The sequence below is a fragment of the Plectropomus leopardus genome, chromosome 15 (assembly GCF_026936395.1).
Source record: "Plectropomus leopardus strain MGB_pleo_1.0 chromosome 15, ASM2693639v1, whole genome shotgun sequence".
Taxonomy (NCBI): domain Eukaryota; kingdom Metazoa; phylum Chordata; class Actinopteri; order Perciformes; family Serranidae; genus Plectropomus; species Plectropomus leopardus.
Genome location: NC_142190.1, coordinates 10,908,358 through 10,921,743, shown reverse-complemented (window position 1 = coordinate 10,921,743; position 13,386 = coordinate 10,908,358). Strand labels below are relative to the sequence as shown.

General features: G+C 42.1%; 1 protein-coding gene across 1 annotated transcript; it reads right to left on the bottom strand.

Annotated features, from left to right (window-relative positions):
- Window positions 1–817: 817 nt before the first annotated feature.
- pom121 (POM121 transmembrane nucleoporin) lies at window positions 818–13,306 on the bottom strand. Its single transcript, XM_042499597.2, has 13 exons — window positions 12,713–13,306; window positions 10,442–10,651; window positions 10,143–10,292; window positions 9,018–9,098; window positions 8,724–8,895; window positions 8,546–8,634; window positions 8,387–8,466; window positions 6,682–6,803; window positions 6,478–6,577; window positions 5,886–6,155; window positions 3,584–5,272; window positions 2,790–2,888; window positions 818–2,351 (listed from the first exon to the last, which is right to left on the bottom strand). The coding sequence occupies exons 1-13, from the start codon at window positions 13,282–13,284 to the stop codon at window positions 2,251–2,253; spliced, it is 3,735 nt and encodes a 1,244-aa protein (XP_042355531.2). The 5' UTR covers window positions 13,285–13,306; the 3' UTR covers window positions 818–2,250.
- Between the last annotated feature and the right edge of the window lie 80 nt (window positions 13,307–13,386).

Below are 13,386 nucleotides of genomic sequence, written 5' to 3'. Positions count from 1 at the left end.
AAACTTCTATAAAAACGAACTGAATGGTAAGCGAGGGTTTTTTAGGTAATTTTCTTGTACTTTTTTTTTTTTACTGATTTCTTCCTCAATTTTGGGTCATTTCTTCTTAGATTGCTCATTGCCTTTTTGCCATGTTTTTGAAAGAAATTGAGCCAATTTGCTCAGATTCCAAAGGGTTAAGGCTGTGCTTCTTTGAATCTTTGTTTCTTTTACAGATATGCACCAAAAAAAAAAACAAAAAAAAACATTGAGCAATTTGGCAAGAAATGTTAAGCAAACTACAAGAAATTATTGAGTTAGACATTTGTTTTTTAAAAAGCTTGGAAAAAATGTCTGAAAATTATTTTATAATGATCACAATTATAATCAAATTAATTATCAAATTTATTTTATTTTCTAACATTTTTTCACGTCATTTCCTTGTTTTGTTTGGCATTTCTCAGGTAATTTTCTTCACTTCACTAATTTCTTACTCATTTCTGGATAATTTCTTCATAATTTGCTCACTGCCCTTTTTTTACATTTTTCAAAGAAATCAAGCCAATTTGCCCAGGCTTTAAAAGGTTAATCTATAACAAAGCAAGCCTGTGATAACTATTTTTTTAAGGAAAATACTGCATAGCATATCTTTACATCAGAATATGTTTTTGGCAATTAAGACCTCACAAATAAATACGTAAGACTATTTTAAGGCCTAATATCCATAAAATTCAATGAACTTTTTAAGGATCTGCAGAAACCCTGATAACGCATCAGTGGCCTGGTCACATGATCTAATGGAAGCAAAGTACAAGAACAGGATCATTAAGGGTTAAAATGTGTTCTTGTTGGAACATCCACGTCCAAAATTCAGTTTTATTAATTCAAAATTAACCATCAAAAAACTGCATCAGATACTTATCACTTTTCACAAGAAGATGAGTTTATGACTAAGAACAGAAATCCTTTTTGATAAAATGCCGACATCAGGTTTACCGTCATGTTTGTTTGACAAAATTCTTCAACTCCCGGTGCAAGTCATTACAGAAAACAAAAACCCTGCATCATAGTGAGAAATTCTGTAACTACCAAGCATTTGACAGATTGTACTTTTAGTGAATCGGATTTTTTGTTAATGCTGTGTTATCTATTATGACTGATATTCCAGAAGTGGGGATAACGTGTTGATGTGCGGATGTTTAAAAACTGTTTTTATTAAAGGTACGTCTGTACTGACAGTAGTTTAAGGTAAATGGATCCAGTCGATCCTGTCAGATTTATTTGTTCAGTGAAGTAACACGGATTCAGTGCCTGGAGCAAAGAGAGGTAGTCTGGCACAAACAAACACATCTCAGGATTTAAAGATAAAGATCACAGATTCTTTTCACAGGCATGAAGTTGAAGAATTGGCTTTGGTTTTGTCAGTTAGGAGTAGTCATCCTAATCATATACTGACCTGCTAATTACATCAGTGTTGGCAATCACTGTCAAACAAAAAAAAAAAAAAAAGGCGGTCCACAGGAGGACTCTGGGAATGCTTGCAATGACAAAGAGTATGAAACAAGAACATAAGGGTCTGCACTAACTACATTAAGACATTTACTAAGTCGCCCTTTAAGTGCAGAAACACATCATTCATTTACAGGGTCAGAGAGCCAATTAAAAAAATAATTTAAAATGCAAACGTCTCATTACTTTACATTTACACTGCAGTGTTGTGTACCTTATCTGAATCAACTGTGCACGTCACCCCGTCCAGACTCGTTCAGATAATGTACTCAAATATTCTGTAACATACAAACCAGTGAACGCTTCACGTAAAAAAATAAATGTTTGAGCCGAGGCTCCATGTCTCTGCCGGACTTTCTCCTTAAGACGAATCAATGGGAGTGTCCACATACTGAAACGGAAAAGAGAACTTTGGATATGCTTTTGTTCAGAATCAAACTATTCACTCGTCTTCTCTCGCTTCAAGTAAAGTACATTGTTATGGATTCTGTTTCCTCACTGCTACATCCCCACGCTGGGTCATGTAGACATTCAGGCAGCGTTTACTCAGCAAGCTGGTGTGCTCTTTCTAACTCCTCTGAAAACACAATGTTTCGGGCCAGCACAACCCACTGGAGGAGGGGAGGGACGCAGAGGGCATGGTGGCGGCCTGGTTTAGGGGTGGTGGTATTGGGCTTAGAACAGAGCAATGTTAGCCAGATTAACCATAGCAGCAACAGCAGCAAGAGCCAAAGTCCTCTGAAAGCGGCCACATGGAGCAGGTTACTTCTTCCTGTTGTGTTGCCTCCTCGCCTGCAGCCTCTGACGTGCTCCGGATGGCTTTGATCCGGCTCCAATAGAGAAGGAGGGAGTCGCTGGAGACCCTGATGATCAAAATACATAAGGCGAGTCATTTTTAAACACCGATATTTCTGTCTACTTCAAACATTTTCACATAGATATGTTTTTACCTGACTACACTAAAACTTTCGAAACAATTTACCTGAAACCTATAAGAAAGTTTTGATTGTGAAAAAGTTATAGGACATGACGCATAGTGATGACTTTGTCACCAACTTTTTTAGCCAAACTTTTCTTTAATAAAAACTGGCCCACATAACCAGAGCTACTTGATAGCCTTTAAAAAAAACAGCATTTCTAATCGAAATATATTACACACAATCACAAAACTAATGTTCTCACAAAAGGATCAATCCTGTTATATATATAATTTATTTAATCATATATATTACTTATTATTTATTTTATTAAAAATACATTTTTATTTAAATTATCTCTCTTTTTTGCAAACAATGACCTACCAAAAGGAACAGCATTGAAGCCTTGGACTGGAGTTCCAGGACTTCCAAAGGGAATTGGACCTGCAGCGGCGCTTTGGCCGAAGGATGGGGTCGACGTCCCTGCGGAGAAAGCAGATCATCACTTGATTAAACAAAAAAACAAAACTCAGGCTAAATGATTGAACTTGACCAGGCAGATACCTGTGCTTTTACAGCAGTGTGAGTGAGGGTGGGTTTCCAGTCTCCCCATTCCCTTTTTTCTAATTTTGTATGGAGAGTTTTTAGTTTTGAATGAGGAAATTTTACTCAGGAATATGTTGTACATATCATTTCATTATTCACATTGAACCAAGAGTGTATAATGCTTCCAAATAATTGCTGGGTTTATTTTCAAATAAAAAAGTTCTTCATTCTCACATACCTTTATCTGATTATGTTTTGTTCCATCAGTGACTTACTTAGAGACAAATCTGCTGAACTGTCAGTTACGTTTCATAATCAAATGGACTAAAAACTGACTGCAGAATTGATTCTGAATCAAACTGTGAAACCAAGATTTGGCATTAGACCACGAGAAAGATTTCCACATGCACTTTTTAATCACATATTGTCTCTGAAAATCAGAGAGCAGTTGATCAGTAACGCAGCTGAGCAGTAAATGGGGATCACTGATGCCTCGTAGTATTTGTTCTGCAGGCAAAATCAAGTTTTAGTAATCGTGAAGCTAAAAATGTGGTTGTGACTCTAAAGAAATCTTTCTGTAGCTCTGTTTAAATTATAAACAAGCAAAACAAAGCAGTAGTCTTCACTCTTACCAAAAGCTGGTTTGTCAGTAGCAGCAGCCCCAAAGTTGAAGCTCCCCATCTGTGGTGCAGGATTATTGGCGACTGGTGTTCCAAACTGGGGGCATGGCATACTAGCTCCAAAGTTAAATCCACTGGATGCTGACTGCGCGGGGCCGGAGGGAGCCTGCTGAGGAGCAGCACTGCCAAACGTGAAGGTGGCTGTGGAGGAGCTCTGAGTCTGAGTTGCTGCACCAAAGCTTGGTGCAGCTGAAGGAGCGGTGGTGCCACCGAAAGTGAAACCAGCGGAGCTGGCTCCAAATGCTGGTTTAGCTGGGGTCCCAAAGGTGGTGGTTGTGGTGGCAGCAGCTGACCCGAAGGCGAAAGGGGTTGGGGCAGGGTTGGAGGCAGGTGCGGATGATGCTCCTCCGCTGTTTCCAAAGGTGAAGGGTTTTGGTGGGGCCGTTGAGGCGCCAAATGTTGACTGCACTGACGGTGCCGCTGTGGTGCCAAATGTTGACTGCGCTGTTGGTGCTGCTGTGGTGCCAAATGTTGACTGCGCTGTCGGTGCCGCTGTGTTACCAAATGCCGACTGCGCTGCCGGTGCCGCTGTGGTGCCAAATGTCGACTGCGCTGATGGTGCCGCTGAGGCACCAAAGGTTGACTGCGTTGCTGGTGCTGCTGAGGCACCAAAGGTTGATTGCGCTGATGGTGCCGATGAGGAGCCAAAGGTCGTCTGCGCAGCCGGTGCTTGAAATGACGACTTTCCAAAGGTGAAAGTGGACTGGGTGGTGGCAGCAGCAGTGGTGGGAGCTGTGTTGGCCATGGCAAAGCCTCCAAATGACGCAGTGGTTGTGTTCTGACTGGGTGCTGCCTGTCCAAAGGCGAATACCTTCTGGTTGGCAGCTTGAGGGTCCGGCTGTGTGGCACCAAACGCGAAGGTGCTATTGCTGGAGGTTGTGGTTGCAGCAGCAGCGGGGGCAACTGCAGTGGTGGTGGTAGCAGCTCCAAACTGAAACGTGCTCCCTGTATTAGGGGCCTGCGCTGTGTCTGCGCTGGTGCTTGTTGTGGTTGGTGTTGACCAGTTTCCAAAGAGTGATTTGACAGTTGGCTGAGCTGCAGGCTCTGTGGTGGAGGTGGTGCCAGTGGTGGTCAAGCCAGGAAAAGCAGATGGGGTAACTGTGGTGCTGCTTGTTGATCCAAACATTGAGGATGTACTACTTGAAGAAACTGTAGGAGCTGGGTCAGTGGTGGTGTAGGGTGGAGGCTGTCCAAAGCCTGCAGCTGTAGTGGCTGCTCCAAAGATGGGCTTGAAACTCTGGACAGGAGGTTTACTCTCTGGGGCTGATGTTGCAGAGGAGGTGGTGGTGGTGACAGAAAAAATGGGCTTAAACCCTGACGCCAGCAGGGGGTTGGTGGTACTGACTGAATCGGAGCTGCTGGCTGGGACAACTGCAGTAGCAGTGACTGGTTTAGAGGCTGAAGAAGCAGCGGGGGTGCTGATCTGACTCGTCAATCCAAACAGGCTTGTTCCTGCTGCAGGCAGAGGGCTGCTGGATGCCTTGGAGACCTGAGTCAGCACCTGAGTAAAGGCAGAGGGCTGCTCCACACCAGCTGAGGAGGACTGAGACTGGGAGGCAGGTGGGGGCTGTGGTGTAGGTGCTGGAGTCGAAACCTTCAGGGTTAAGCCACTGGGTTGTACTGGCGTGGTCGATTCAGACACTTCAAACACAAAACAAACAAGATGTTATTGATAATTGTTGGGAAGACAGAACCGGAAAAAATGACCTGGTTAAGGAACAATGGGACAGTTTGAGCGGATATATGTCTGGAGGACACAATGTGACTGTGAAAACATTGATGATGCAGTATAGTACACTTGTGAGTGACATGTTTCACTAATGCCTGGCACATTAGCTGCTTTTTTTGTTTCAATTTCTGTCAATACCTGTTAGTTTACCTGTCTTTTTTTTTTGTCTCAATTTGTTTCTGATTTTCTCATTAAAAATCTAAATGATAAAAAAAATAAAATAAACAAATAAATATGCAACACATAAAAATAGAAATCACTTCTATCTTTTTTTTTTTTTTTTTAATTATTCTGTGTTTGGGATCCTTAAGACACCAATTTATTTAAAAACTACCTTGTGGTTTCAGGCTTCATCTTTAGGTTAGAAAAACAACAAACAGGAATTATATGCGTATTTTTAAATGCTAGATTAAAAATGTTAACAAAAAGTCACACCTGCAAGACAACTTTGTACCAACTTCGAGTATATATGGCAAAAATGAGTTCAGAGCTTCCCTGAGAGCATCTCACGTTCAGTGATTGTACCTGTAGTTGTGTTGGCAGCAGATGTGGAGCTAGCAGGGGAGCTGATCTTCATCTTCAGTGCCTCCAGCAGTGGGTTGGAGGCTGCAGGTGCTTTGCTAACACTGCTGCTGGGGCTGGGATCCAGATTGATGACTGGGATGGCAGGGCTGGAGGCTGTGGACAGAGGAGCTGCCAGAAGGCTGCTCAGGGTGGTGGTGGTAGAGCTGGTTGAGGAGGCAGGCTGGGTGGAGGTGGAGGCTGGGGGAGAGACAGACTTCTCTGGCTCTGGAGCTAAACAAGGACACATCAAAGGGAAAGGTCAGAGGTCAGAATGGCAGCATCAAAAGTCTGGTCAGGTCTAATGGTCCTGATGCCACAGCCAAAACAGAACGCATTTTAGCATCTCTGAATGAGCTAAGATGTAATGCCACATCAATATTTGGAAGAATAAGCCTATCACACAGCTGCAATACTCAAGAAATTCGACTTTTGATTTTTCAGTTACGGTGGGCTGCAGCAGCCTGCCACTATTCCAGTGTTTGTACAGTGCAGCACGGCCCAAACAGTGTATCAGTTAAAATAAGAAGAATTAACTGTGACTGCTTCAACTCACCAGGCGTCTCCAGGACCTTCTGGATCTTGCTGATGGCAGCCTTTTTCTCTTCGTCGAGGTCTTTCACAGTTATAGTGTAGCCTAGCTCTGGAGGCGGGGGCTGCAAATCGACAAGCACCAAGAGTTAAGCAGAGAAACCTGGGGTTCCTGTAAGACGTGACTATATCAACATGGGTTTACATCTGAAAGTTTAGCATCCATTACCAGAGAGATTTGATCATCCCGGTGGCTGGACACCAGCTGGATTTTCCGTTTTCTCTTTCCACCACTACCAGTAGAGTCTGTTGAGGTAGGGACTGGGACCTTGGGGACTGGAGTCAGTTTGGCTGCAACATCATCATATAATGGACATTAATTAAATCCATGTAAGAGATAAAAGCCACAGTCTAATTCTATTCAACCAACTCAGTTTTTGCCATGGATGCACTGAATCAGCATTAGGCTTTCTGCAGTAGTGGGTATTACTGGTGTTTCACAGTGTTGAAGCATAACACAATTACATTGCTTGTCCACTGCCCCTACCATCATTCAGTAGTAGTCCGATAAAAACTGAAAGTGCCTACTCCATGCAGCAGCAGCAGCAGCAGAATCTCAGTGCAGGGTAGCAGCAGTCAGATTTCACTAATCAAGCCATGAGAGGAAGTAGAGTTGACCGACAAAACGATGGCTTTAGTGTCAAAGCAAAAGGCAAAAGCATCTATTGGGCAGTATTTCAGATTTAAACTCAATGCTAATGGGAACCTAATAACAATAACACGTGAAAAGAAGAGGGTTACATTGCTAAAAAGCTTGACATGTGCAGCCTGTCACCTGCATCTAAAAGCTCTGAGGCTCCTGCTTCTTGTTGCAGTATTTCAAACTGATCTGCTATCAACAACTGCCCAAAATGACCACTATTTTTGATGAACGTTCGAGCTAATTTTCTCATTTTCTGCGAGTACTTCAAAATAAAAATCAACTTGTGTTTTGCTAGTTAAATGCTTCTAATGTGAAGCTTCAGCAGCAGCAAATGTTCGGTTTCTATTGGCGGTAACTTCATACAGCATTCTACTAAATATTGAACAACATCGATCTTGTCTTGTAAAATGTCTGATGTAATCTGTAACACGAGTGGTGTCACGACCTCATTAACCTGTGGAATTTTTCCACTGTGGCTTTGTGATCAGTTTGTGCAACAATACTGACCTTAATATGGGAACTGAGTATCCCCAGGCGTGAAGTAGCTTCTTTTCTGTGTCTTCAAATTCTATTATTCTGCTGTCAACTACATTCAGTCACTGTGGACTTGCAGAGCCACGACAACCCTGTCCTCAAGTTGCCTTTTATAAAAATAATTCTAAAGGCACCCAATCGCTGAGAGATCAATGCGCTGACTGTGAACTACACTGTCCGTGGTTCAAATCTTGCCAGTAACTTTTTTTTTTAGATATTCGAATGAGTTCCAAGTTGCATTTTTTTTTTTTAAAGGAGACCACCTGTGCACGCCAAGTTGATGTATCTGAATTATTATTAGTCAGACCAATGCATCACAACGTTAAACTCATAGCAGACAAAGTGAGACCAACAGCTTACACATCCAACTGTCCATTTATGTAACACACTGTTTGACGTGCATCTTATGTCAACGGCTTAACACAGAAACACTGCACTTAATCAGGTTAAGAGCAGAGGAGTCTCATACAGATTAGCTCGTGTTTGGAAAATTTGAAAAAAAGTCCTTGGTCTAGAAGGAAAGAAATCACATTTCAGTTCAACTAAAGTAATCCTCTTTTTCTTTGGGCAAAGTAGACGCACTCTTACCATTAATTAAAATGCCCTGTCAACATTATAAAGCCTTGTATAATCTGCCTCATGTCTAAAGTCCTTTGTTTACTACATAAGACAGCCACTGGACATAAATAAGACTTACAAGTCACAGGTGCCTTGTCGGAGGCTGTCTGGTCTGACCGCACTGAGGAGGCTGAGCTGGGAGACTGTCCCTCGTCCTCTCTGGTGATGAAACCACAAGTTACAAACTGCAGTATGAGACTAAAAGTAGATGAACGGCTGTAAATCATCTGAGACATACCTGGGTCTTTTGGAGGCTCCTTCTGGAGTCTGACAGCGGGATGATCCGGGGCTGGACAGAGGGGAGCTAGGTGCTGACCGCTTTCTCCACTGTGATGGTAAACAAAGAGTTAAAGCTTAACAACTCTGCTTTATCTTTGCAGGCTCATGAGCACTGTAGTGCAGTGGGTAAGTATTACCTGGCTGAGGCCTAGTGAGGAGCTGTAGGAGCTCTGGATTGGGTTTCTCCTGGAGCCCGGGGTTCCTCTCGGGGCATGGACCCCGCTGCCAGAGCTGATGGAGGAGGTGCGAGACCGCTTCATAATAGAGTCCTCCGCCAGGGAGGCCATCCCTCTTTTCAGGCTTCCTGGCCTGGAGGAAGGAAGGAAAAGCATTTCCACTCACATTTAGACAGCCACACATCACACGGTGTTATGGGCTTCACAGCGTTAAATACAGACAGAATGATGTCACTTCAGAAAAGTTAAACTCACTTAGGGACCAGCTGTGATGGTGTGCCGTTGGGCAAAAGAGGCTCGAAAGCAGAGTGTGCGCTTCCACCGCTGTCGTTACGCCTGTGGAAATAAAAGAATTACAAACATGCATAACACTGGAAGTGACTAAGACCCTCTTTACACCTTGCATTATAATCAGGGTTCACACACATTTTCATGGACCAAATTTCAAAACTTTTCCAAAACTTTTCAAGGATTAATCCTAATCATTTTTTTCTTTTTCCATTTGCCCTGCATTTTCAAACATATAGGATTCAAACTATTCAAACATAATTTCAGCTAGCCGGCATTTATGAAGGGAGAGCCGGAAAGCAGGGTGAAACTGAAGAAACGTACCTGATGGAAAAACAAATCGTTGTCACACATCAATGTAAATTACGGTTATAATTTAATAATACAACAAAATTCTTTTCCAATCAATGATTTAAATGAATTCCATGAAACTTCCTGGTTTTCCATGACTGTGGGAAACCTGAATAATGAGTCTCTTATCAAGATTGTATCTAGTTATGATTTTACTACATTTTATTAGTTATTAGTTTTTATTACATTTACACCTGGAATTATAACGGGCCCGCACTGAGATCTGATTGAGATCCGAACGCTCTGTCCAGCTCAAACAACTGGACGCCAGTCTTTTCATATGACCGGAGTTCATTAATGGCTCAGTTTTCATTTGTATACTTTCATCTGCCCAAACTAAAAGCTTGAATCCATCCACAAGTTTCTTTAATATCCACAGACGTTCTTGCTGCTTTCTTAGCTCTCTAACCGTTCCAAACCAGTCTTGCCGGGTTTTTTTCTGCCGTCGTAGTTCTTGAATATGGTCACAATGCTTCCCTGCACAATTTAACCCAATGTATAAAAAAAGGTCTGAATCTTGATTTAAGTTACAATAGGAAAGATGAAAAAAATCTAAAACCATTTCCAGAGACATAATCTCTAACATGCCTGGTTTCATCTACATGTTAAATTAATGGTCATTGAGACATATGTGCTGTAACGATAATGTTGCCTGAGGCTTCGTTCCAACATGACGGCAACATTACATTAAGAGCCAGCACGCTGTGTGTGAAGCACTCTGCTTGATATTCAGCTTTGTACCTTCTTTTGCTTTTCTGCTCAGTTGTGAAGCTCCTGTCCTCATCCTCCACTTCTCTCTTGCGGCTTTCTTTCAACACCTTGAGGACACTCTCTCTGGAGCAGGGGTCCACAGGGGCCCTGGGGAGCCCTGCACAGCTCAGATGGTCGAAACTAAAAACAAAAACAGTTAACAATGAAGCTCTGGCAGATGTTAACATTCAAATAGCAGAGCTCAACCCACAAATCGGGTGTCAACACATATTTAACATTTTTAATAGTAGCTTAAAGACAATATGTGGAATATGTGTTTAAATTGAGACCTGGGGGAGCTGTGGTGGTCCGGCCTAGCGATCTTCACAGTGACGGGGCTGAGGACAGCCGGTGAGTTACGAGGGCTGAGGATATTTTTCTTCCTGAAGCCATCCCACTTGACAGGAGGTAATACTCCCACTGATGAGACACCCGGCTGCTGCAGGGGGTAGTGACGCTGGGGAGTGATGGTGAACCTGCCCACTGTGCCCAGCGGCTCCCTGGGTGGTAGAAAAACAATATGATGCTAGAGTTGACACATCTTACCTGCATCAAATAACAAACATACAGCAAAGATGTATTCACTTTTTTATATAACACATCATACAGAGTCTCGTTTGTGACTTCAGCTGTCCGTTTATTACTCCGTTTTAGTCACAGTCTTCCCTATGAGGCCCTTTGGGGAAAAGTCCAAACTTATTTTTGTGATCACAAAGATGTCTACTGTATGCCAGGAATGATAAAAATGTTTGGCTTGGCTGAAAACATCATTCAAACTCATTATTTATTTTCCACACATTGCACTGTCCACTATACTCCTCTCCACTACACTCTCCGTGTCAGGCCAGCGTGGAAATATCAGATTTAAATGCTGGCTTTGCCCTCGGTAAACATTTCATCACTTTGGGCAGACAGGGGACATCTTTGAGATCACAGAAAATTCCTTTGAAACTACAATCTGCAGCTAGAAAACAAATTTAAAAAACATTTAGATTTTCCCCTGAAGCGTTGAGTAGAGGTTAAAAGACCAAATCATACAATAACTTGTAGAGGGCATTTGTACAATATGTTGAAACTGCTGTGCATGTTTGTATAAATCCATGGCATTTTTCTCCACCAACAGTAGCCTCAGAGGACCATTATACCATTAAGCCACGAGCTGACTTCAGGAGAAATCCAACACTTATTGCCTTTACATGATGACAGAAAAAGTAAAATTATTGTGTTAGTGTGATTAAATCTGTACTTTTAAAACACATGTAAACATGTTAATTCATATGTAACATGCGCTGACTTGTTGGCAGGCCAGGCACACTTATATTGGAAAATTATGGGATCTTTAGATCCAGGAAAACAAGTTCATGTACTTTTTCTGTAGGTGTTGCTGGCAGTCTGGGAAATAAAAAGTACAGATCACTCACTAATGTTGATATAATAGGGAACGATTTAATACAGCACAGCTTTGTATGGCAACATTGTACGGATATATTACCACATTTTGTTTTTTTATTATGTATATTTTTATTTTTGATATATATTTTAAACTTTTAGTAGCCTACAAGAATAATAAAATCAAGAGCTTCTTAAATCTACAAGATACATTTTGCTGCCGTAAAAGTGACTGAACTGAGATGAACAGAGTGAAAATTTTAGATGAAACAAATTTTGGCAGAGTTTTGCTTTGGGGACAAAATCTTGCAGTTGGAAAATGTAATTAACCCCTTAACACCTGAATTAAAATCATTTTTTTTGCCTGCTGCATTCAGACACCTTTCACAATAATTTAACCTCTAAGAAAATTGGTTTGATTTCTTTCAAAAACGGAAGAAACATTATGAGCAACTTATGTACCGCAAAAGGTGGTAGGTTCACAATAGGTGACAAGGAAATTATGTGAAAATTATCTGGGATGAATTATTGATTATTACTATTTTTAAAAATGTCCATAAAACTATATTTATACTTCTCTGAATTATATTTTTAAAATTATTATTATTATTAATTATTTATTTTTTAGGCACTTTCTTGAGGTCATTTCCTTATTCTGAATTTTTTGACCATTTCCTTTTAAATTGCTTGTGCCAATTCAAAGAGTCAAATTGCAATCTATGTTATCGCCATGCACAATATATCACAAAACATTTCTTTCCCACTCATTTTCTTATTTTTTTCCAAGTAACTTTATCGCACTTTTTGCGAATTTGTTGCTAAATGTTGTGTCCTTTCTTATTTGGTTGCTCATTGTGTATTCTCATGTTTTAGAGATAATTTTTTGCTCAGATTTCAAAGGGGTAAGCCATTTTTCCACTCATTTTAGTAGTTCACAACTTCACAATATCGCCTTTTTTTTCTTAGAAATATCTCTGGCTCCATCGACTATTCATAAAGAGGTAGGACTAAATACAGTTTTTCTGATTTGAGTGTTGCCGTTAATAACGCATCCAACGGTTTCGGCGTCAATAATTAACGTTAAAAACCCGCCAAGAAATTGAACTTTATCTTCTCCGCCTCCTAACAGACCGGAGCTTATGCTGAAGTAGCGTGTTTGGTTTTGAACGCACCCGGTGAATGACAGCCTCCTGTTGGGGGTGTAGACAGCATGGTTGGGTCTGGACAGTTTCTCCCGCAGTTGTTCTCGGGGGTTTCTCCCCGCTCTCGGCCTCCCGAGGTCGGCGGTCGGACTTTCGGGTTTCCCGATGTAACTCCCCATGAGGAAATCCCGGGGGCTGAAAAGAAATGAGTCACTTGACAATGTTTCCCTCCGATAAATCCCAGTTTCAGCGTGTCTGTCTCTGAAGTGTCCCTCTGCCTCCCGGAGCTCGGTTTTGTTTCTGCCGCTCTTGGTTCTCCCCCGTGCGGCTGCCGACACGCCGGTCACCCCCCAACCCCACAACCAGCGCCGAAGAACGGCTGGGACCGTCAGCCCAGCCCGAGGATTCAGGCCTAACCTGGCGGGAAGCGGTTCTCCGCTGTGATAGTAGCACACAATACAACACACTGCAAGAATTAAAGTCGCGTAAAGAAAAGTAGGAATATAATAAAGAGCAAGACTAACTAGGCCTAAAGCAGAGAGAATCGCTAAATGTTTCTCTCTCGGTGACATGGCGGCAGCGCGCCGCCGGAGGACTCTCATATCCCATCATGCTGCACTTCTCACGCTACTTCTTCTTCTCTGGATTTTAGTGCTTTCCACTGTTTGGTGCATCAGCGCCACCTAAAGGGCCGGAGTTCACAC

Coding starts and splice junctions, on each gene's coding strand:
- pom121 (XM_042499597.2), bottom strand. CDS start 13,284: ATGAGAGTCCTCCGGCGGCGCGCTGCCGCCATGTCACCGAGAGAGAAA. Junction 10,652..12,712: donor AGGAGGCTGTCATTCACCGG/GTGCGTTCAAAA, acceptor TCTACCACCCAG/GGAGCCGCTGGGCACAGTGG. Junction 8,896..9,017: donor CCATCACAGCTGGTCCCTAA/GTGAGTTTAACT, acceptor TCCTTCCTCCAG/GCCAGGAAGCCTGAAAAGAG.